Source organism: Leptinotarsa decemlineata, unplaced genomic scaffold (genome assembly GCF_025532065.1).
Source record: "Leptinotarsa decemlineata unplaced genomic scaffold, Ldec_3_MD MMD2_tig00002159_RagTag_RagTag, whole genome shotgun sequence".
NCBI lineage: Eukaryota > Metazoa > Arthropoda > Insecta > Coleoptera > Chrysomelidae > Leptinotarsa > Leptinotarsa decemlineata.
Window position 1 is genome coordinate 4,005,150 of NW_027412574.1, and position 27,282 is coordinate 4,032,431.

A 27,282-nucleotide genomic window follows, 5' to 3' on the forward strand; every position below is an offset into this window, starting at 1 on the left:
TGATGCTACTTCCGTAGACTGTGTCAGTAAGCCAGATCGGCTCACTATCACCTATAAAATTTTAATGTATTTGTTTGGAAGTAATAATGAATCATGATATGTGAAAATATTGATGTGTTAGTGATATTACTTACCTACGTGACCTCCTTTTTATAAGACGGTAAAAATTAAACATATCCACACAAAATTCTCATAAAGATGTGAATGGTTGTGAACTTTTTTTGTAAGTTTGCATTTGTTCAAAAGCATATTATTATATTTCAAATGTACATTATGGAAAAGAGTAATTGCCCAAAATTTGAATGCTCAATTAATTATTAATTTTTCATACTCTACTGCATATTCAGAGCTTGCTGTTCGGAATTATTTGAATATAAAGTTATTTGAGTAGTATTGTGAATAAGTGAATATCAGTTAACACCAGATTGATAGATCACAATGGAATCGAAATGTGATTATTTAGGTTTTACATAAAAAATGGGCCTGATTTTCGTGACTGTTATGAGATGTTATTTGACACGGCCAGGCGACTTATTGGTCAAATACACATTGTTACGAGTCTTGTTTACACATTTTTGCAACCTTTCGAATTTTGCAAACTCTTTACAATGTTTTATCAAATATTATAACTTAAAGGCCAACTTTTGTAGTACCCATTATTTCCAGAAGTATGCCTGTATGTAGAAATACGAAGACAACATTGTTTTTCCATAACTTCATGACCGTAAAAGATTAAATATCCCGTTAATACCAAGTACACAGCACATGGCGGATGTGATAATGAGTTTTTTTGAAATAGGTGAGCAATGTTTACCTTAGATAAGAACCCATGTACCGAGCATAAGTGATAAGATAAAAATAATAACCGCCAGACTGGCCACGTATATTATTTATTACACTAACTTTAATTTATTCGTTGTAACCTAAATAACTTGTAGTAACAATTTCAGTACCGGATATTCGAAACATAAGTTTTGGGTGGACTATTTTGTTTTTCATCGATATTCATATTCATTTAAAAGCACAGAACATTTCAGTTCAAGAATGATGGAATATATAGGTGAATTGGTAAATATTTCGTTACCAAATAAATTAGGAATATTAAAAAACGTATACGTTTAAATGAAATTTTAATTGAGCTCGATCTCTATTTCTCAAAAAAATTTTTTTCGAATTCACTTGCAAGTTTGAAAAATAGGAAAGATCTATAACCAGAACACTTTTCTCAGAAAGATTGGGAATTATATTTTTTGCAATAAATTCTTGTAAGTTTGGTAATCCATTTCACTGGTCACATTGAATTTTTACAGAAGATGTTTCTCTTGAAGGACAACAGATTGGTTCATCTTACTTGAGACAAGACAAAATAATCCTCTTTTGACAAGAGAGGACAAGAGAAATCTGGAGAACGGTAATGGAAATTAACTTTATTCATTATTTAGGTGACTGAAATAGACATAATGATACCAAAACAATAAGACTTCGTATGGACAGAAATTCATATTCGAATAAATGAAGATAGTTATGAATTGAAGTATGCTTATGAACAGAATTCTTTTCTCTTCGTTTTGGGAGAATAACCAAGTCTCCCCAATAGTTTCAGAAACAAGTTTTCGGTATACAGGGCGTATCACATTTTATCAGAGGAAGGACTGAAATCTAAAAAAATGTTTCATAGAAAAGTTCAAAAGTGCTTTCAAATAATAAAGGAGTAGAGGCTATATACCAAACAGTTTTATTGAATAATAACTTGACACATTTTTTTTCTGATACTGGTTGAAATAAAACCGCAAACAATTTTCTCTTCAGTTTTTCAGATGGGATACTCAATAATTTATTCAAAATGTGATTTTTATTTGAAGAACTATTTTTAAATATATGTTGGAACCTAGCGGTTCCAAAGTAATAACAGAAATAGTTTCAGAAAATATATTATTTCCAGCAATAAACTTCTACAGCAAAAACTTTCGAAATGAAATTTTATAGTAAAATGAATTCTAGATAAATCAATGAATCTTCTCCTTTTTCTTGACCCTCTTTCGCAACCAAGTGCCTATCCTTTACATATCAAAAATGAAATATATATATATATATATATATATATATATATATATATATTTCATTTTTGATTTATATATATATATATATATATATATATATATATATATATATATATATATATATATATATATATAATTCCTTGGAGTTATTTGGGATAGCAGCGAAGCGCAAGTGTACTCTTATAACATTATATTTCCAATATTTCGACAATGGTTATTGTCATCATCAGGGAGCTAAGATGATAGATTTTGAATTAATACAGAACTAAGTTAACAGACGGATACTTACAATGTTAGTGAGATTGTGAGATTATTGAGATATATATATATATATATATATATATATATATATATATATATATATATATATGAAATTGAAAATACAATTAGATGAGTACTATTCCGACCCGATTTGAGCTAAAATAACGGGACATGCAAGTGAATATCAGCAATTCAATAAAATGTAAAACACCTTTTATATTATCAAGGGCTGCAACTTTTAGAGCAGAACTGGAAACACTACTTTTCTCAGTTCCAAACTATTTCGTAAAGCAATAATATTTTATAAAGAGAGCGTTTAAGTATTTTATAAGTAGATGAAAGAGATAATAAAGTTCATTCTTGGTATTCAATGAAGTTTCACCCCATACAAAGCAAAAAGCCTTTCAAAATGTAGTTTTAGTATCATTAATGTCACCTAATTAAAGTTCGTTGAACCGGGTAGACTATTATTATCAAATTATTAATGAATTTCAATATTTCATTTTCGTCAGTTTGATTTTGGAAAAATGTTGATGGATTATTTTCTACTTTATTTTCATTATAAATGAAGGTTCTATGGTCCCAAAGATCATGAAATTCGCTCTTTCTCAATTGGCTTTCATTGAGTCAATGAAATTTAGAATACTGTTGTAGTTTCTTTCAATGTTTTCTTCATCACACAATGACATGAAATTTCATTAGAAATGTTTAAAAGATATGATATCACTGTGAGCATTTATATCCACAATAATTATATTCCATAACGTTATATAGATATTTAAAAAAGTTTTCAACTGGAAAAATTTATGATACCACTAGCTTAATGGTAAATTTTCAACCCTTTCTTTAATCGAATAGACATATCTCAAATGATATTCAATCATTACCTTCAATTCTATTCGAGCTAATGGAAAACTAACAATGGGGAATAAACATCAAATTCTATCAGCGGTAGGTTAGCTATTGTGAAGAATGGACATTTCTGCACTACAGGTTATAGATCTATTATATTGACCATTGTCCGGGGAACAAGTGTTGAATGAATGAATGAAGTGACCCTTTTCCTTTCGGACCGTTGCTTGATATAGAGCATGCAGGTAAGGTAGCGTGGGAGAATTTGAGACCAACACTTCATACGTACCTCTTCGCGGATTATACCGTTACCTAGAGGTCAGAATATTTCATCAATGAATCGTTAATACTCAAATCTATCATCCATAAGTGGTTGGTTGACAGCAAGTCAATGTTTGGTGAATAATTGAAAAACGCAATAATCACTTCCTGAAGTACATTGTTCATTGTTCTTTGAAAATCAAAGGTAGAATAAGTTGATTCGTCCAGAGATCGAATAATTTCCACCCAGAATCTATAATTTTTAACAAAACGATTATTTCTTTTCCAACGTTTCGAATTAAATTATTTTTCAGAGCCATGACACAATAAGTAATACTAAGTAATTTCAATACTCTCAACTTTTATTTTAATCATTGCGATATGAGAGAAAAACATAATATTTTTTTAACTTTTCCTATAATGAAAATCTAATCGGTGAAAGATGAAAAACTCCAAGGAAAAACGGTAGATATACGTTTCGGATTCATTTTTGACAATGTTCAAAGACTGAAATAGAGTATTCTCGTTGTTCCAGTCTTTAATTATAAGCCATATCTATTCAATACTATAATGTCACAAAGACACACTTTCAAACAAAAGAAGATGAGAGAGAATGTCATGTCCAATCAAAGTAACTATATCTAGTGCCAATCTGCAATTATGCAGTTATGCATGTAACTCATACTCATGAAAAGACCACATATTCGCAACAAATACCAAAAAAGTTATGATATTTTTGCTATAGATTTTTCACAAGTGCAGAAGCAATTTCTGTAAAATTAACTCGAAATTGCTTTAACTCTCAAAACGTCAAAAATTGAATGATATTATTACTTTCTATCAGATGTCTCCTTTTGAGACACCCAGAATATTTCACAAGTGGTATTCAAGAATAAAAATAAAATTAGATTTCAATGTATATTCATCCCCATATAAAAGAGATATTCATTATATCATTCTTGTTGGTTTACTGATTTCATTTAATTTTATATGAATTTCTTATCACTCCGCCATCAATTTCTAAGATTTGGTGACTTTCACAAGATATCTATAAATCATTGTCTAAAAATAAATCCTAATACATTGGCTGCTTTGATATCCAGTAAAGATAATAAATCAGATCTTTTTTGATAATGTTGCCTCTGAAATAGTAGATAGAGTTAGTTGCTTATATTATCATGACTTCTAATGAAAATTTGGGCTTGATACTATTTAAAAACATTGTTGCAAATAAATTTCGAACCACGTACAATTTTCCAAGAGGCATGTTTTATCGAAATAATTCAATGGAATGTTTTATCATTCATTTGTTTGTTCTTACTTCATTCACGGAGATAGTGTTTGGAGACCTTGAGAGTCGAAATAAATACCTTCAAGTATATATACGGTATTTATGCGAAAAGTTTAACAAATGTTCAATTTCAAATAAATTTGAAGAATTGAAATGTCTGATAATGCACTGCTGTCATTTGATCTCTTGTTTTCGTTCCAAATGATTTTTGAAATTTTTATTTCTCTGCAATACATCTATAAATCATCGTAAGTTGGATGACTGATTTGTATAATCGTCAAAATTGTCATTTTAATTCAAATTTGAAATAATTATAACTTAAACGAGGCAGAAGTTTTCCAAGAATGTTTTTATAAATAAACTTATCTACCTACTGGAGCTATAAAGCTTGTGCATGATGGTACAAAAACAACACAATGCATGGCAATTTCAATAATAAAAACTCATCAAGGTGTGAAATAATATAATACAAAAGTTACAATACAACTTAAATATTGAAAATGAAAGTATACTGAGTATAGGAGTACGGACTGAGTCAATGGTCATGAACTGGTAAAGGGTTAGAGTTTGGTAGGTGATGATAATATGTTGATTGATTCGTGAGAATCATATTCAATTTCAAAAAACGTCAAAATGACAGTTGGAAATATTTTCAAGGGTCATTCTTATGGAATTGAAGAGGACAGATAGGTTTTTCCCGTCATGAAATCCAATGCAATGTACTCTTATTTAAAATCAATTCACGTCACTTCATTAACAAAATATAAAAACAAAATGTTTCATAAGAAGAGTTATTAACAAATTGGATAAGTCCCTCTCTGGACTTCATTTAAATGGAGTTATCTTGTAAAACGAGTATTTTTATCCCTATATTTATTTTTTTTAATTTTTAGGAGTATGAACATCAATAAAATATTGAGTTGAGTATACCGCTACAAATAATATTCGTACAACATTGAAAAAAAAAACAGTTTTTATTAAAGACATCTTGACTGTGAGACTTGTAAAAAGATGTAATTTCAAATTGAATTATTGAACAAACAATTGTGTCTACTTTCAGTGGCTTGAGGTTCTGGAATTGAATCAAAAATTTTATCATGCAATACCCCCTAGGTACTCTATGAATTGTAAAGCAAAGGAAATCTACAGATATGTTACTTTCCTTTTCGTTATTCATCCATTTAGTACATGTTTCTATCGTCTCAATATATAGATATAAAAGTAATATATCCGTCATAAAAGTATGATTACTTGTTTATCTGATGGCTAATAAAGATTGCATTGGATTGGAAGAACAACTCAGTAGCACTTGTGCTGAGTTGAACTTCGCCTTTTGTTACATCAGCAACTAGCTCTGTAATTTATTTAAATATTTGTATGTAACCACAGCTGGGAAACAATAAAGACGATTATTATTATTATTATCATTAGTACAATGATGTCAATGACAATGATTTTCTGAAAGTTAATTTTCAACGATAAAAACTCTCAATCTTCCTGAATATGATCCCAAAAATATAGCTGATTCAAATATGAAACTTGCTCCACCAAACCGAGAATGCATCACTTTGTACATTATTTTTGGGTTTACATTTCATCAACAAATCACATGTTAACTAATCACATAGGCGGGTATCCATAAATCATGGTTTCTATAGCCAAGGCAATAACTCTGTTATCTCTCAGGTAAATCGTTTGTTGTGGTGAAAATACTGATAACGAGAATATTTTCACCCAATTTCGTCATGTTTATGGTGGCTACAAAGTCTTTCGTTTACTTAGATTAATGAAATTATGAGGTATTTATTTGATATTCACCTTTTTATGAACCTTTCTTATTTCATATAATATATTTGCAACATATTTTTTCAGTCACTCAAAAAAGATAACTAATTTTTGAAATACAGCATTTGATGAAAATTGACATGGAAGATTTTCAAACTATTTTGGAGTTTATGTCAAATCCAAGTCAGGTATTTCTATTTGTGCACGATGAAGAAAACAATTTCTTGAAAATTATGACGTCTCAATAAAATGAGGCAAACAGAATTTTGTACTATTATAACCGTGTTAGGAATCACACGTTAAAAGGTAAGACCTCGTTAGTCCTTAGCTCGCACAAGTTTCTCAACTTCTGAGAGTTGTCGTTCGTATAGGGGCGGCAGCTGATTAACGGAAAAACAGATTTTTAAACAGACAGATATTCTATCCAATCGGACACTATTATATTATTATAATCATTCTAAAGAAAAGAGAATTGAAACTTTCTATGTTTTTACCACTTTTATTTGTAACTAACGTTACTGCAGTTTCATCCTATGAGGACATTTTCAAACTTATACATCAATGTCCTTATAGGACGAAACTGCATTCATTTGAACAGTTATATTTGGGTAAAAAAAGTGTTCTTGTTTCTGTTCTGTTTCACAAGTAGTTTTCATCCACCACCGACGTCTTTTAAATAAGAGATTTTAGATAATTCGAAATAAACAATACGAAGGATGAATCCTCAACAAATCAATAAGCTTTCTGAAAAAAAAAAACATGACAAAGTGATTCCTCTCTGAAATTTCTGGAATCTTATGTTCCCTACTCGCCTTTAAACCACTGAGTTCGTGTTGGTAACATTCATTTCCATAAAATTATCTACATAACCTTCAACCAAAATATGTATTTTTTCATTTTCAATAATTTGTCTAATATAATCGTAAAAAATGTACATATGTGATGAAATCAGCAGATACTTGATGAACATCAATAACGTATTGTGAGATTTTCACTACATAATTTTATTTCAAATTGAAAGGGGTATATTTTTAGAAGGGGGTATTTTTTTCAAAATGAAATGTTTCGATTTTCTACTTCTTCATCTTGATACAAAAACATGTGGGAATCTTTCAAAAAAGGAAAGAAGCAGTCAATTTCCAAAAAGTAATTCTTTACAAAGTTGTGTAGATAATGCAAAGAAGTAACTTTCATATAAACATTAAATTACACGAAAAACAACTTTCGAAACAGAATACAAATTGAATAAAGAAATGTGTTTTTTTGTATAATTCAGTGTTCGTATGAAAGTATTATTGGGTTTCTTCTTCCAATTCGTGTCTGAAATTTACTTCTTTGCATGACCTTAACATTTATGTATAGAATTACATTTTTGAAATTGATTGCTCCTTTCCTTTCTTTAGAAGATTCCCACATGTTTTTGTATCAAGATGGAGAGGTAGAAAGTCAAAACCGTCGTTTCCCATAATTTAACTAAAACGAGACGTGTTTCGCTATACAATAGTTTCTTGAGGCGTGTCTATACTATAGAGTAGGAATACCCTATATACTATAGAGTAATAAAGAGTATACTATATATATAATATAGAGTATGGCCACTCCTGAAGAAGGTATTATATAGCGAAACATATGTTGCGTTTTTGTGAAACTCTGTAGTCAAAATCTCACAATAAAGTGTTTTTTGACAAATAATTAACATTTCCACGCCACAACTAGAGAGTTCTGTATTTTCTTCATTAAATATAACAAAGAAACACCCCTCAAATGTATGCTAAGAAATACCCGATGTATTTTCTTATACAAATTACGCATACATTATCAAGCAGGATGTATCCTTCACCGGCATCGTTTATGAAAATTCAAAAATCAATTGTTTTGGATACGAATTCAGTGATGTACGCATCTTTATTTCAATCAGCAATGTGTATTTATACTCTTTCTCACAGTGTGTCACCGTATACAACTTTTAGAATTCATTGAAATAGCTCATCATTTTTCATCAAGGATAGAAAAGTATTGGAGCAAAAACATTTGCCATTGTGTTGACAAAGGGTTGAGCGGTCAACTCCAAGATTCCCACACAGCACCCACATCTGCTCACAGGTCACTGCGATTCACTTTATAAAATTAAAGAATGTTATCTGGACATCAGCACTGGTCCCGACTCTGGAGGACGAAAGGGATAAGAATCTTTTGATTTACGTTTCTTTTTATGATTTCACAAAAACGTTCAGCTGAATGTCTGATAATTTTTCTGTTTTTATTCGTGGCCTCTGTTGAATAAATAACGAATAATCAACCCAATAACAACTTTGTAATTCAGTTGCGTCTGAATTTTCTTAGTACATTGATATAATCTCATTGATATTATATTTTAAAGAAACGGCAGCAAAAATAATATGTTACGTATATTGAAGTAGCACAAAACGTACAAATATGTCTGTAATAGATGATAAGATATATCGTGAACTCTTTAAGGAAAATCCATTTTGCTGAGGTATGAAAGTGGGCCAGAGTGGGCCAAATTGGACACTTTCAAAAGGAAACTACTGTTTTCAAACTGAATAGATGAAAACTGGTGGCTCTGTCTGAGGGTCAAATTTTATGACAAACTTAATGGTGAAAACCATATCGATATATATTATCGTTTCAGTAACTTTTTCCCTGTCAAAAATTTCTTGTTTCCATGAAAACATTTCTACTTTACGTAGAATTCAATGGCGTAAAATAACTTATTTTTCCAAGTGAGATATCAATAGTTATTGATGGAAAACTATTTTTTTTCAACGAGACACCCTGTATATTCCCGTCATCTTTGAAATACAGAGCTTTTAGGTTTTTTCCTGTAGACTTTGATACGTACACTTTGATCAAGTAGGCTTTGGAGGATGCGGCGATAAAACAGAATGCAACCTATCAAATTTTGATTTAAGCAGTAAAGACGCTCTTCAGGGGTTTTTGTTCAATTCTCAAACACATTCGCAATGCAGTATAAGAATTATGAAAAATAGGTTATGATAGTCTGTTGTATACAAACCGGGGAAAATGCAGAAGCAGCATGCAATTTGTAAAAAGTGAGGTATTTTTACTATGAATAAAACTACTAACTATATCAAATTGTATTGGCCAAATAGTTGTTAATGAACGACCTACTTAAGTATGACTTGATTTTTACTCAAGTATGACTTGATTTTTATAATGATGATTTGAGCCTTCATTTGAATAGAGAATATTAGATATAGGGTTATTTCTTTTCTTGAATATTTTTGTGAAACTCGTTAGGCAAAGAAGATGTTTTATATCTCAAATAAGTTTATGGTCTGTCGGTGGCCGGGCGGTTCGACGTGTGTGCTTTGTTGTTCACTCCCTCTAATTGACTGTCATGTTGGTCGGTGGTTCAAGCCCCAGTCTGAATGATCAATTTTCACTTGCTATCGTCCAACCGGTGTTAGGAATCACAAGTTACAAGGTAAGACCTTGTTATTCCTTAGCTCGCACAAGTTTCGACTTCTGAGGGTTGTTGTTCGTAGGGGTGCGATAGCTAGTTAACGAAAAAACAGATTTGAATTGATTTTCAAAGAGTAAACCTACTGTTAAGATGAGGAGGGCCATCAGGGTTAAATTTGACGTCTCTTGCAGTACTTAGTCGATTAAAGTAGAAAAAAGTTCTTCATGCTGAAGTGTATTTGGATGACGCCTCAAAATTCAGGCAATTTCAATTAGTATATCCGAATGGAACCGAAATTTGTCAATTTCTTTTAATTATGTTCTGGTGTTACTATGAAATATTTTAAAAAACAAGCCACTTCTTCATTAACACTTTTGACGCCGTACAAGATGGCGTTTACAGATTTTCAATCCGAAGTTTCCTATCCGAAATTCAGTTTTTCATTTGGACCGCAAGTTAGCTTATTCGACAACTCCAGTGATTTATCACCATAATCGTTTAATTGGTGAATTTCCATTCAAATAGAAGCTCCTAGTTTAACAGACATTAAATATTCGTTTCCGATTTTTCTTATTTCGAACACCTTGTATACAATATGTACCCTGGTGGATGACAATTTCTGAAGAAATGTTCTTTGGAGATCTGTGGTAATTTTTCATTAGATTTTGTATCACCTTCATTACCACACTCACAGAAGTCTCCTGGTGATTCTTAATTATTTCTACATATTATAAATTAAAGTCCCCCACTGTGTCTGTTTGTCTGTCAGTCTGAACATGATGGACTCAAAAACTACCGGATCGATTTTCATATGATTTTCACCAAAGAATAGAGTGATTAAAAAAAATATGTGTTTTGTGTGAATTGATTATTCATGAGAAGTCGGTACAGCGGACCATGCCATCTTTCATCGATAACGCTGAGATCTATACTTACGTCTACAAAAAAAATCGACGTTTGTTTGAAGATGGCTGACAATGTTTCGTGGTGTATTTCATCAGTTCGGACTTCCATTGTCTAATATAATATAAACTGATTTGAAATCCCTGAAAAAAATAAAAAGATTAACCGAAAATAATTTTATTGAAACAAAAAACTGAAATTACAAGGAAATAACATACAAGCTACAAAAGAAAAATATAAAATGAATTCGTGTTTTTCATAAAAAAATTGCACTGCGTACATGGACTAGATTCATCGAAGACGGAAAATGAAACTATTCGATTATATATTCAGTATGCGGGACACAATAGAAAAGAGGAAGTTTGAACAATAAGTTCTCCATGTAATCTATCAAAAAAATGCATGGGAGTATCGCATGTTCTCAATTTGCGTTATATCATAACCTTTCTCGTCTTCGCATTGTTTCGTTGAGTGTAGTATAAATCTGAGACACCGCAACTATAAATATCAAAGTATGGCTTCATGCTGGTCCGAGTGACCCTTTGACATTTGAACACCACATTGCGGATCATATCTAGCCTAACATGTAATGTTAAGAGATGCCATGATATCTAACAGAAAACTTGTCAACAATTTTCTTCAGAATTGCGTATTAGTACAGTTGAATTCTACGAAAGATATCAAATCTACGATTCAAAAAAAAGTAACGTTTATGGCGAATTTAACTTTTGTGCCAACCAATGTTCAAATTTTTTGTCACTAGAATGATGAATTTGTAGCTGATGGGGGTGAAAGGTGATGAAGATTGAATTTTTTCACCTATTCCGCAGATATTCATCAGCTATATGCAAATAACCTACTCAGGGTGTACAGTTGATTGAAGTATGTTAAAACGTGTTAAAATGGTCGCATACTTGTTGAGAATCGCACGTCAAAAAGTGGGATCTCGTTTCTCGAACTCGCAGAGATCTAAACTTCTGAGGGTTGTTTGTGAGAAGGTGACAGCTGGTTATTGGAAAAACACTCAATATTTTCCAATTTAGAATAAAAAATAAATTTATATTGAGTGAAGTTTCCTTCTCCTAGCACAAATTATTTAAAAATGTTCAACTCATCAGAAGCATTTTGTAAACTATTTTATTTGAAAAATGTAAGGAAATGTTTCAATACGTTTCTCAGATTTTCCCAACCAAACCAAATGTACCAATTGTATCCAAAGAATATATAACAACCTTTTATGTGAAATTCAATATATATTATTGAATTTTCTATACAGGGTGACCAGAAGGAAACGAAGCAGTCGTTGTCATAAACTGGGTCAATATTGTAGGAAAATGCAGGGAACCCTCTATTTTCATTGAGAGGAAATATTTTTTTCATTTTTAGTGATTACGTTAATTTCACCACCAAGCGTAAAATATCACAATGGAAACCTATTAATTTCCCTGAGTGACTCAACTTTGAAAAAAATTTACGAAAATCATTATTTTCAATATTCAATCTACTGGATACGAATTAAGCAGTTGAAGAAATTCAAACATTTGAATATTTTTTCAACTAATTAGCGGAATTTTAAAATTTGAAGTTTGTTGTTACGATAAAATTCCAAGAGTTTTCAAAAGGCGTCTTACTTAGTCCTCAGTACTATTGAAATAGTTTCAACATTTGCTTTGAGGAGAAGGTGGCGAAGTAAACAGTACTGAAAAATAGTCTTATTTTTTAGTCGAAAGTCGACAGGTACTGCGTTTTTGTGAAATATTGACGTATTTTCTACTCTGTATCTTTATCAGCACAAGTTTCGGTTTTGAGGCTTCTTGGGGTATCGACAGCTGGTTAGTTTTCTGAGCTCTCAAATGAAATGTAGCTGAGATTTCAGCAGAAAAATCAATTATTCCTTCCTCTTTCTTAACCCGATGCTCTCTTGAAAGTTTCTGGCCGAATTTTACTATCTTGTTGAAAAACTAAAATAGAGAGTGATCATTCAGATGCATATATAATAAAATTCATCTTCTACTTTCAAATAATACGAATGTGGGGTATGTCATACGGTAAGTGAGGTATATATTGTTGCAACATCTTGAAGGCATCGCCTTTAATTTATTCAGTCAAGTTCAGTGAATACTTATGAGGGTTAATGCAGGTAAATCAGGTGGTGAAACACTTTCAAATAAGATGAACTTGTTCACAACTATTTTGAATATATTTCAAAATAAAAAAAATATCAATGCACTACAGGTACAAATGCATGATCTAGTGATGCTCTTCATCACTGACACAAAAACTAATACCTGTTTCATTTTTTTAAGCCCGTACACCATTTGAGAGATCATCTCAGTCGTACAATTCAGATTTTCCTCCACTTACCTTTTGGAATAAACTGATTGTCTCGATGACCTCAATGACTGTTTTTTCGAGGAATCATATTTAAATAACCGTCAAAGCATCATATAGTTAATTAGTTGTTCACGGAGCCAGGAAACTCGGTTAATAGGGTTTAAATCGAGGACTTCAAGTACTAGAGTACTCTTGAAAGAAAAAAGTGGCTTAATAGTAATTTAGAAAAACACCATAACGTGACATTTGCGTCATAACTGGACAAAGACAACGAAGTGACGGAGCTACGGTTTTACATTGTGAGGACCATCGGTGCGAAACAGTGCGGAAGAATGATTTCTTGACTTTTGGCTTGCCAGCGCGTTTATATACGCTGCATGGGGGCAATACAGGAAAGAGATTTCTTTGCTGTAAAGAAATAGGATGGATATGTAAAACGTAAACGTAAAAAGTTAAACAATTAAAATAAAATCAGGCTGTCGAAATAGTTTTGTAATGTATAACATCGGTAATGTGGGAGTCATAGAAAAAAATTCTAGACAATCGATCTTCTAAAGTTATTTCGGTTGAAAATGAGTAAGAAAAGGTTCAAATATACAGGGTGGCCAAACAAAATAGGGCTGTTATCAAGAATTACATGAACATTTTACAAATACTGTATACTGTATACGTTTTATCTCATTTTTTTCCGGTTGCCAGTTTCAACTTCAAGGAATAGTAAGAATCACCCCAAAATATTTTAATGACATTGGATGTCGAGTTAAATTTTGATTAAAATTCCTAGAAATTCGGTTTGCAGAAGATCTTTTGGTTGTTTCATACGATTTACTTGTTAGGTGTCCACACCAGAAGGAATTAAGAAACCATAAATCTGGTGACAGCGAAGGTCATTCAAAGCTATATTTTCTCCTAGTACAGTAACGTAGAAAATATTGGTCTAAATATTGAGGGCACCATTTCCACTATAATTCACACCGTACTATGGATCTGCAACAATTTTCACGGCAAGCGATTAAGGAAAGAAGCAGCATTGACTGGTGACAAGGTTACCGAATTTCTCGTCCCTTGATTTAGGTTTATGAAGATATCAAAGAAGTGCAATATACCGAACTAAACAAGCGTATATTGAATTTTTGCTGGCATCAATTTGTTTCTAGTCAGTTTGTGTGGTTCCCTTTCCGTGCCAATTAAGACAATTTTTTTTCATCTCGTGTTCAAATTGTATTTGGTTAGAGAATATATTTGATGTGTCTATCATTCATATGGAATTCCTAACCACTATTGCTTAGTGTTGACTGAGAGCAGTGATGATCCGGATATTTACTATTGAATATTTCGCCATGAAACCGTTTCTCCTTTCGTATTTCTTTGACACATCTAGATGTACTTCACCAAATATTTCAAACCATTCGATGTCACATTTGGATTCAAGTTCTACTCAGATTAGATTATTGATTGATCCAAAAATTTTGTTGTAAATTCATCTGTTGATATGAATATCAATATATCGTTACTGCATCTACAAAACATGTACTCATTACCACTTATTAAAAATATCAAGTCATATATATTTTTATTTTTTTTAATAAAAAACATACGGATTTATGAAATACCTTACAGATGTCATAAATTTATTTTTATTTCGTTTTCATCAAACTGTGAGGGCTGAAAATATATTTATATCCGACCTATCAAAAAAAGATTTTCATTAACTTTTTCTGTTTAGTTACTGAATATTTTATCAAAATGATAAATTTTTATTCATTATGGTCCTGGTTTTAATCGAAAAAAAAATCTCAATAATATAAATTAATATAATACCGATATGTGTTATTGACTAGTGCGAGGTCATATAATGAAATCTATGATAATACATTACCAAAATCAACTCCGAAGACTCGCAATTGTAAGAATCGGAAATAATTACATTTTTTCAATATTTCAGTTTTTTTTTGGAAAAATATGTTTGCTGAAGTTGTACAAGCTGATGCTAAATGAAGCAACTTTGACCATAACATTTTGATATCAAATAATCTCATTCAAATTCGAGAAGTATAGGGGTAATACCATTGTAATGAAATACATTTTTTTGTTTCTTATTTTACCTTCTCGCGAGTTTTCCTGTATTTGTAGTACAGGTACTCAGTATATTTGCATGTCGCTGCATCAGTAAAAACTAATGATGTCCATTTAATTGATGTCAAGTACACTTTTATTCTGAATGAATTTAAATTACTTTGTGTGCGGTCGCATTTATTGATCATTTCAGATAAAGAGAAAGGCATTGCTGAGAGTACAATAAGAAAACAAGTTTTCATCTAATGTGGAGAGCGTAGGAGTGCTAATAATTAAAAATCGAACAGTGATTGACAAATAATATCTGTCGAATCCAACAAATCATTTATTAGTTTATTAGTATTTTTCTCTTGCTCAAGATTTGTATTAATTTTTACGTTATACATACGATACAAAATATTCGATGCTACCCAATGTTTATAGTTTTTATCGCGTCCAAACTTTTTCTGAATGAAAATAAAAATTTAGTTCTAAATTAGCTTGAAATTCCAATCGATTTGTTTTATGTTAAAATTGGAAAAAATCAAACGAATTATAATGGAACTAAAACTTTCAACGCTGTCCAAAATTATGTTCTTTCCCACGAACAATGAATTTCAACTGTTATCACATCGATCGACCCCTGTTGAAAATATCGTGAGATTTTTTCAACGCCTCAGTTTTTTTGCATCTGCCTGCCCCCAGAAGTTTTTAATGTTTTCTTACCTGTAATAAATCACTTTTTATTGTTTAGCATTTTTTTAACTGATTCAGTTACCCCTCAGTTTTTTATCCTCTTCTGAATTCATAATTCGGTATTAACATGATTTTTGCGGAGTTGCTAAAAAGCCATTGTTGTGATGCCCTCTTTTTATTACGCTGGACCAGTTGAGTCTGGGGTTAGATTATCCCCCACTCTGGCGATCTCACCCTTAACATCGTCTACCTGTAACTCATAATACATCAGTTGATGATCAGTGTCCGTAAGAGTAACGTGTTTGTTCGATTGTTGGTGACCCGATTTACAGTCATTAGTACCATCTTTCTTAAGTGTATAGTTTTCCAGTTGTACATAATGTCCCTAATGTCTTCCATAAGAGATATTCAGTTATATTTGAGGATGAAACAGTTCTACGAAAAATTTGGTGAGATTTTTTCAATTAATTTATGAGTTTATTATTTATTGAATACTATTTTGAAGAAATAAAAACGAAGGGGTTTATTCAAACGATCATTTTTTGAGGTTGGAAGACCAATACACTTTTTTCCAAAACCAATCTCTCCTAAAGTTATACCCATTTCAATTTAAATACATAGTAATCTTGTGAATTATATATTTTCATAATGAAGTTTTTATATGTGATATGTATATGATATATAAAAATAATAAAAAATAATTACTTAGCTGTTTCATATTTTATTTTAGATATTTTCAATATTTCCATTATAGATACGAAAAAAAAATATATTCCACTTCTTACCAAGAACCCGTGTAGATACACAGTTTTTTTACCTACTAAAATATATTCGAGAGTTATTAATTGAATGCTGTAATACTATATTTTCAACTTTTCACTCATAGTTGGGATAATTCTGCTACAGAATATTTTTTAATTTAGGCAATTCAGTACTTTTTGAAAACATAGGTAGACGAAAGAATACACTTACTTTTATATAACATCCTTTTCTTCTACTTCTTCTAGTGAAAAATGTAAATTAATCATAGAGAGCTTTATGAATGACAGCTTGTTTGAATGACAGCTTGTACATAGTTTATGATGTACTGAGTCATCGGTAATTTCTTAGCTTTGATACTAATTTATCAATTATTACTATCGTTTGACAGTTTACATTGTTTACAGGTTATTTAATATGACACATAGTTGTTTTCACAACAAAATAAACTGTGAGCATTTCATATTTCACAGTGAGTGAATTTTATATCGAAATTATAAATTTCAACCTCGAATTGAAAATGGCTCTGTTCAATATTCCGCATACTGAAATATTTAAATTGTCAGATATCGGAGTTTAAAAATGAATATGAATTTTTCAACAGAAGTGCTCGCCATTCTAATGGAATTTGGCCAAAATCGTAAGTGAGGTTTTCACTATCAGTGAATTAACTGTCGACCCAACTGTATTATTTTGTATTTCTTTCAATTCAAGTAGAATCTGTCGGAAATAAAGACGAAATTGTCAGTGGTAATTGAGGAGAAAATTATTTCTACATATTTGAAACTCTACAACTTGTTACCATATCACCCAGTAATCTTTTGAAAAGAGGAAACTTTGTCAGTGAAACAAAAACTTTTTGATTAAATCAATAGAGACTTCAAGCCGAAGGAATCAAGTACGAGAAAAGGGTAATTCTACTGTTTGACGCCATAACTGTCTCGACCCGGTCTTCATTTGTCTTTAAGAGTGCCAATAAAATAATACCAAGTATCCGTAAGTGTCGTATTTCAGAAGGTCCTCTGGACATTATTGGGAGCAAAAGTTTTAATCAGGCTAGTGCGAGGCTATTTCTAATCAAGAGGGCTGTGGTTAATGTTCGTGTGGCAATTACTATATTTTATGGACGACAAAAATTTGCTCCACATTATAGAATATTGAACATTGGAGTGAAGGCCATGGTTCTGTACCGTATGGGTTGGATATGTTGTCTGAGATTGGAATTTGATTAATTATAAAACGAACGGTTTCTATTCTTAAACTCACGTGAAGTTTACATCATCCCCTATTCACTTGACATGAATACTAATAATATGCGACATAGAAATATTTTTTGCCACAACTAATTACAATAATAGAAATGACAATACTAATGTAATTATTCAACCTTACGTAGCATACGGGTGCTGTTTTACCATATCCGCGGCACTCCTATGGTACTGAAAAGACACCATGTTAACGTTATCTTCGGGGATACGTATATGTTAATTGAAGTGAGAAGAATTGTTGAAATTCTTCGGAGATACGTATAATATTCGTATCATGTTGAGAAGAACTGTAGACTTAGCTTTGTTTGAAAAATTTTTTCTTCCATTTCTGAAGTGATAACTTCTTATGGGAGGTTAAAGCATTTCGTTACCTAACGCGTAACGGCGCCAGTTTGTCTGTCTTGTCTTTCTCTCACGCATAGGTCAACGGAAAGCAGGCTCCTCCTCTCTCGTCGGACAGACAATTAGTAATTAGTGTGCCATGGACATATACTGTTGACAGTATTATGGTAGCTATAATATATGGACACAAAATAATCAATAAAAGATTCTATTAATAAATAATCTCTTCTTACATTATCATATTAATATACATAAACTTCAAGTAATAACCTAAGCTTTTCTCAAGTTGAACAATTTCAATATTAAATAGTTCAACTTAGATCAGTTTAAGTTATCACTTCTGTCAGGCGTCCTGAGACGCACGAGCTCTTTTCATTGTTCATAATTTTTTTAAATTTGTTCATCCCGTTCAGTAATTCCTTTCGATAATTTGTTTTCTTCACAAATAAGCCTTGTTATAGTTTTACATTTAATCCCTACTCATTGTTCAAATGTCTCGCATTTTTGATGTCATTATGTTGATATCATATTTCATTAATTTTTTTCTAGTAGATGTTAAATCTGTCCGAAGGTCCGAAACTTCAAACACTCAATCAAGTGATATATTTCAGATGAAAATATGTACTTGTAATTCGCTTGAGTGAGACGTTCATAACAGTTCGATGAAAAATATTGTAGAGACCAAGAAAAACGCCTTTGAGGGACAAAGGACAAAGGCAAACGAGCTATCCGTTGTTTTCATTCATCGTAGTACAACACACAGAGAAGCAATAATAAGTACGCACCTGGACGCTTGTTGATTAAAAATGGCGGAGAAAGGGTACGGGGCGGTTCAATTTACCGTATGTAATGCTCCAGACGTTCAGACTCTTTAGAAGAAAAGCTGACCAAACTTTCAAAGTAGAATGGCCATTTTTATATTATTTGTTTTCGGTTTTTATTGTTGGATGAATAATTCTCCTCTTTTCTTCAATTAGCATGTTCGACATTTGGGTTATTTACTTTAATACTGAAATCAATTTTGTACCTATACATCGTACCAGGTATATTTATGTTCAAATTCATTTACTTTCTCCACTGATTATGAACTTATACTGTGAGTGACATGCAGAAAAGGGATGCCTTCCTTATCGTAGAAAATTTGAATGGAAACAATTTCTGGAAATTTTCGAGTCCAGTTCCTTTGTAAACTAACTAACATGTGTGAAGAAAAGACTGTTGATAAAGTTAAATGAACTATCAATTGAATCTTCATTGCTGATTATAATGATATCCTCGTTAGCATCATTTTTTATAACAGTCAGTTGAAAGGGGTTAAATAAGTATAGTTTGACAGATATCTATTAGTCAGAATGAATGCAAAAATATTACTCTCTAACAATACTGGTATACCTACCTACTTCCGAATGCTTGACAATGATTAAGTGTATCATAAAAACACTGTTGAGCATTATCAAGAATGAAATGTATCTTCAGTTCTTGAATTTCATATGTTATTTCGTTTCTGTGGTTTTCCAAACCATTTGAGTTCATTATATACAACTCTATGGAACTTTAACTCAATGAAAAAATCTAATGGGATGAGATCAGAAAACCTTCACAGTAATTCTTCATTCAGGCATAACATTCGCCCTTAACAATTGTTAATTCGAGTTTAATTTTCAATCCATTAGAAATGGCCCAATCTTTTTTTCAGTAAGATTGTGACGACAAATATATAAAGAGTTTTCCTGATTGAGAAGTTTTGACAACTTGTAAGATTTACTCATGCCGTAACTAGAAATTTTCATTCGATAGATTTTTGTACATTTGTCAACTTATACATAGTGACCAGAAAAATTTGTTGTTGTTGTTAATAGATACTCCATTCGAAATCGGACTTTGCTATCAAATTGTCTTTCGATCCAAAGGCAAAATAATAAAAATCGTATAGGCTTTCACGGCTGGTGTCAATGTTTTGATTGGCTTCCCGGTTTTGCCGTGGTCTTCTTTGGTTATAATCTCCAAACGTTTCAACTGCAACTGCGGCAGTCATCTTCAGTGGCGTAGTTGAAGTACTCTTCCAAGAAGTTAAAATGTTTGGAGATTATAACCAAAGAAGACCACGACAAAACCCGGGAGCAAATCAAAACAATTAAAATCGTGCTGGTCATGTATTTCCTATTATTATCTTTCGCAAGATTATTTCTCAAGAATTGTTATCATGAAAATTAAAAAAAAAATAATATCACGTAATCAATTTGAGAATATGTTCAGAAAGTTTCAAAAGAAGAAACAAAAATACCGGTATTTCACAACAGCTCATATTTCTAAAACTTTTTTATTCATCAAATAAAATAAAACTATTGGACATCATTGAAATTTTTAACCTCAAGTTTGCTAAACATCATATTCTATAACTATATTCGCAGTGAACATGACGTCACAGACACAATTCAAAACTCGATATTTGTTCGAAATAACAAGTAGTTAATATCTATTTTACCCGTTTCGTCTGTAAATGTACAAGGTCCACTATTCCCGCTTAACTTTCAAATTATTTGAGATTTTAGGTGGACTTTTGCGGTACAAATGGATTTTCTTTCAGCTAATAGTTGAACTTGTGCTCATTGATGTCATCAACTAACATTTGATTTCTTTTTGAGAGGCTTTCGCCTCTTTTGTTTCTCAACATTTGTTTCGTAAATATCATTGAAAATAATGTAGCCCCATTAGTTTGAAAAATACCAATAATCTAAATATGTTCATAAGGAAGATTTAGTGGGGTAACTTCAAGTAGGTATAACAGATTACTTTGCAATGAAAAATTGGTCAACTATTTACTGGAAATCTGTCAGTGCGGCAACATTGCCAGAAATAATATTCAAATCACTGTCTCACACGTGATACTGATATTTCGTAGATTTTTTGCTATATATATTTTTCTCGTGACTTGCACTGTACGTATTTTCAACTTTATACTATATCATTGAGAGTCCAGACATACTTTTTGTGAAACTTTTCATTTCTGTAAAAGGATTCGATTCATCAATGCAAGAAGAGCCCCTCACACGAAATGATTCGACTATACTTGTGACAAACTCGAAGGACAAGCCGGAGGTTGTGTCAGAGTTCGCCTGGGAATGTAATGAGATTTTCCTTTGTTTTTAGATGCCCAAAGGTCGTCAATAATCACATTTTTTTATTCTCTGGAGCAAAGCTTGTCACATTGCCGTCACCTAATTTAATGATAAGATTGGCTAACCCAAGTAATACCGAAATTAAGTTAGTCTCGGTGTGGATATTTATGGCATTGGATAAAAATCCCCCTCGATACAAAAGAGAGAAAAATTGATGCAGAAGTTGCCGCAATAACGGGCATTGCACAAACAAGGCTGTTTATGCGCTATATTCATTTCTACCCCTCTAATGGTGTCACTCCTATTTGTGAGAAGTATTGTTGACTTGTGTTATTTGCTGAAAGTTTGTCGAAATTGAGGTGAATAAGTGGTGTGGTATACGGTGGGGTATTATTGATACAAATCAAGTTCATCCTGCAGTCACCAGGGCTCCTCCAGTGGCTTCGTTGGAAAATACCAAAATTATTTTGACAAGAAAGTGGTTTCTAATAGGAATAACGTCTCGCTTTCTTAATGTCGGTATATAGAATATTCGTGAGAGAACTAATTATTTCACACTCCTGTTTCTGCTGCTTCTTCTTTCATTCAATATCTAACATTGAAGAGGTGATGCTGTATTTCACATCCTCGAATTTTCTGCTGAAATACAGATTCAAATAAATTAAACCATTTTCAATCGAATCAATCAGATCAACATTGCATTAATATCACTTACTTGAAATAACTCATTTTATTATTTCATTTCTCATATCATTCAAATCTGTTTCAAATCTGTTTTTCCGTTAATCAGCTGTCGCCATACGAACGACAACTCTCAGAAGTTGAGAAACTTGTGCGAGCTAAGGACTAACGAGATAAATTATCTCGAGAAAAATATCTGGTCGAGGCAGGAATCGAACCCACGGTCTTCCGATCGTGAGTCGGGCGCACTACCACCGCGGCCAATTCCACATAATTTTTATTATTCATTTATTATCTTTTCACTTCATAATTTGTTTCACGCGAAAGATTTATCACTTCATCTTCCTAATTGAACAGCAGTAGATTGACCTTTTTTTGTAAAATTGAAGCTTCAAGAGGTAAACTTAGACATTTTTCTCACAGAAAAGGTTATATTTTTGTTCAGCACTTCATTTAGAATTCAAAAATGTTTGAAAAATTGGAATGGCTAATCTGCTAACAAATTGATAAAAAGGGTATCAACAAAATAGGTACATGAAATATATTTGGAACGAAGAGTTCATAACAGATACTAAAAGATTGGAATGTAAATGTTTCAAATGAGATTGGGAATGTGAATCGATTCAAAATTTTATATAGTGATATTAAAGTTTAAAAGATGCCTTCAAAAGTATTTCATTCAAACGAACGCAAGATGTGATGCAAACATGAAATCAGTACTGTTGAGCTTAACAGAGATTATTCAAAGTGTGGAGCACTGACAATTTCTAAAACCGTGAACGCAACGTTTAAAACCTTGCGTTCACGACAATCGTCTTGATTGATAAAAAAAGCTTAACAGATTCACTACAAGTTGAGAATGACGCCAATTTGTTTGGTGGAAAGTCCATCGAAAAATGTGTTTGTGTTCTGGTATGTAGGAAAAATGTTTCGTCAAAAAACATCAGGACATAATGGAACCATACTTCAATTAGACTAAAATATAATCATTGAAATCATCACTTCATGCATGGAAATACTTTTTCAGTGGTTAATTCAAAAGTCGTCGTATGCTACTATCCATGAGATTATTTTTTGTATGAAGTGAAATATGTATTTTCATTTCATTGTTCTTATATATATATATTTTAAAACACCAATTGAATTTTTTGTTTCAGTTTGCATCTAATAAATATCGGTAATCTGTTTTTTACAAAAGAAAAAATATTACCGATGTGACAAAATCAAATCTTCAACAATAATTAGCTTGATTCTGGATACTACCTACTTTCAAATCATCCTTTTTTCGATCTGAGATGAATTGCTTCCTAAACATTTTTCGCGTAGGATAAAAGACCATTTCACTCAGTATTCAAGTATTGAATAAAATTTATTTTTTGTAGAGAAAATCTGATTGTTTTATAGACCTTTTCAGTACAATTTTTTCTGATTATGGAAGGTGAACATTCCCAGAGAGGTCGATAAAAAATAATCGAATATATTTTGGTTGATTCAAGATTTAATTTCTTATCACTTTTTTACTGTTCCATTTTGATTTTCCTTGTGTTAGATGATCCAAGGAATGATATTCATATATTTTTCTTTGTTTTTCTGGTATGAGTTCAGAATGAAGGTATTGTTTTTGTCAATCAACAGAGAATTACTTCGGCGATTCAATATCCTCGTCAAGGAATCAACTAGCATATAAATCTTCAAACCAAGTCTCCCACTCATTACTATGTATTAGTCAGAGTCCCAATCCGAAATCAATCAAATCGCTATCTATCGGCAATAAAACTCCTATAGTATAAATTATAATACATATTGGTCCTGTAATCGAGCGGGAAACAGCCAATTTGATATCTATATCTGTCCGCAATTTTATTTCTTTTCCGAACTGGCATCGATATCTCGTACTGATAGCCCGAAGAGGCATATTTCATACATAATTCAACAGTCAGGATATAAAGGATAACTCCGGCGATTATCCACTAGTGACCAATGGAAGCCAGGCGTCGTATATAGACAAGTAAATAAGAACGGCTTTGCGCAGACCATTGGTCAATAAGGGAGTGGTCAGCAAGGGGTGAATTTCCTTTAGGCCTGGGTTGGGTAAAGAAATCCTTTCTATAGAAATGTCTCACCTATTAGGGAGGACTTCAAAAAGGATTTCCTTATCACTACATCGTACATTGAAAGACTTAGTTAAACTGAATATTCTCTCAAATTCTTTAATGACTTTATAGTCTGAAAAGGACAAAATTACCTTTACTAATGTTTATTCAACTAAAAATTTCACACTGATAGTTTTCGACCCGAGGTGCGATTTCAATATCTGACAGCTGCTTGCACAAAGTACATACGACGTACTTTTTGAATCGTTTCATTTTTGAAAAAACAAAAATTCACCAAAAAGTACTAGGATAACTCTTTTTGACGTTTCTAAACAGTTATTTCATAGTCTACTATGCTAGATATATATATATATATATATATATATATATATATATATATATATATATATATATATATATATATATATATATATATATACCTATTTGGTGAAATAGCATTAAAAAATTTTGTGGCTAACGAATATTTTCAAATAATTATTTTCAAAATATTCAAAACTCTGAAAAATATCCTATAATACTAGTAATATCACAAGTGAATATTTTTGTTCAGTGTCAATTCATTGAAGACAAATATTTGTGGGCTTTCATATTTTGATTTGCTCAAAACAATTATTTCTGCGGTTCATTTTATTCGTCCTCATGAATGACTTTCCTAATATGCGAATTTTGTCTTTCCAATTATTTTGCTCTTCTTTTTAAAACGTAAATTCTCCTTCAGTTTCATGCTTAGATCTCTATTTGAGATCTGGAAAGCTAGTTACAAAAAACATAACTGAAAGCAAACAAATTCATTTGATATGTGAATGTCCACATGGTCCATTTATTCGTCATATTCATTATGATATTTTACAACAGAGGTATCGATTGCCAGAAAACAGCTGCAAGCTTCAACCCACCCCCTGACGCGACCGGGTGTCGTTATGACACTCGACAAGCAATGTTCCAACCCCTTCACCCCGCTATAAATGGACCCCTACCGAGATTAGCAATTGCCAGTTTTCCTAATTCATATTTCAATTGTTCTCCTTCACTCAAGACTTTGTTTGTCGGTTTAATTTTTATGTTTTGAATGAAAGAAATTAGATCTGATTTGCTTTCTTGAGTTTTTATTGAAATGTAGTAAAAAATTTCATACAAAATAGTGAAATAATGTTAAACGTACTTTCAAAAAGTAAGCCCTCGTTAATCTTCAACCCGAGCAACTTTCGGGTGCCGGGTGCGGGGGGTGCCGACTGTTTAACAACAAAACCCCCATTTCAAACTATTCATTTTGTGAAATCTGCATTAATGAACTTTTTAGGAAGTTTATGAAACATGTATCTACTTGCATGTAGAGGAAAATATTGAAGAATATTTATCATCATTGTATATTATTCAAATAAAAAAATTGTTTTTTTCTTTGTGTAGTAGTTCATCTAAGAGATATATTTTGTAAAAGAAGATTTTCTGTATACCGCTAGTTCCTATACTCTTAGATATCAGCTATTATGCTGTAGATGGGCAGGCAACTATCTGCTTTTTCATCTGAAAAAAAAAAGATGAAAAGTTTGTCGTCATGCCACAGGAAAATGTGAAAGTTTTGAGAGAAAATGGCGCTCAAAAGTATATTGGACAAATTTGTCGTTCTATCGAAAATCGTTTTAATGATCACATGCTACATATAAAAACTCGGTATACATATATGATACATTATACTGGAATTGTAGTATTGCTCAACTTATTTTTGATAATTACCCAAATCAGATAAACTGATCTAGGTTCTAATGAGTAATGCTCATTTTATGTTAATTATTTCAATTGTATCTAACCAGTAAATCATTAATGTAAATCTTCTAAAGACATTATGACGTATTTAAGTGAAGATATCGTCAATAGGTATATCCTTTGACTTGTTATGCTGTCATCTTATATTTCAAACCATATTTTTGTTACAGTAGATGCAGATGGAGTGGAAGATCCACATCAAGACATCCTCACCTGCGGTGTCTGCCAAAAAGCATTCGCACTATCTGACATAGTTCGATTTATACAGCATAAAGTGAGTTCCTGCAACAAAGAAAATTTCAACCAGTGTTACACGAATAATGAAAGGGAGAGAGATAATGACGACGGAAATTTACCATTATCCAGTATTAATACAAGGAGGCCCAGTATTTCGGCGCCAATCTCTGGCAAGAAAAATATGGGTAACAGGGTACATACACCTCCGCCGGCCTCCCCGAGGCTACCAGCACCAGGAGACCTCTGCGTCGATGGAGCGGCGTCTTCAACACCCAAGAGGCGGGCATCCTCACCGTTGACCAGCTCCAGCCCTGAAGAAGATATAAAACCCCTTATCAAACAGGAAAAAATGGACAATACCATGTCATCTGAGGAGAACAGTTGTAAACGATCGAGGACAGAAGTAGCTGATGCTGAATCGAATACAACACATAGCGGTGAGTACATGTTTTTTTAAGTTAAGTTCAGTACAAATATAAGCAACGCAAAGTCCAAGACGTGATTCAATCCGAACTCTCTTTAAATTTTAGTATTGAGTTACTTATTTTTGAGTTTGTTTCATGAAAGCCTCATTTAAATCAAATACAGCTTTTCTATTTCTTGCTTTCTTGAAAAACAACTTTATGAATCACCATATAATAGTATTCATTAGAAACAGTACAGTCCATTGATAAATAAACTAAGAAAATACTATTTTTTCACAAATGTCAAATATCATTATGAAGAGCCTCCAGTGTCACGTTAGTCATTATATTGGAAATAAGTACATTATTCTCAAAACGAAACTTTACATATATGATATCTGAATCGAAAGTTATTGTGGATATTCCATTTTTGATTAGCCCAGTACCTATGTTCTTCTTGTTGAAAAATGCCACAAACAAATATAAATGCATATGCATATATAGAAAAGGTAAAACACAAGATAAGATTATTAAATTGGCCAAAGTTTCTTATGGGAAAATAACGACTTTCATTCATTGTAAATCATGTGATTCAGTGACGATAATTGAAGCATCTTATTCTTTGTGTAATTTCATCTTCACTGGTTC

General features: G+C 31.9%; 1 protein-coding gene across 3 annotated transcripts in view; it reads left to right on the forward strand.

Moving 5' to 3' along the window:
* The window catches only part of Cph (BCL11 transcription factor chronophage), a 66,836-nt gene that overhangs the window by 18,580 nt on the left and 20,974 nt on the right, over nucleotides 1-27,282 (forward strand). For 2 of the 3 annotated variants that reach the window (XM_023162977.2, XM_074177077.1), the window contains exon 2: nucleotides 26,164-26,667. In XM_023162977.2, the coding sequence (XP_023018745.1) occupies nucleotides 26,164-26,667 (504 nt within the window). The remainder of the gene's footprint in view (nucleotides 1-26,163; nucleotides 26,668-27,282) is intronic. The other variant, XM_023162978.2, reaches the window with a different exon arrangement.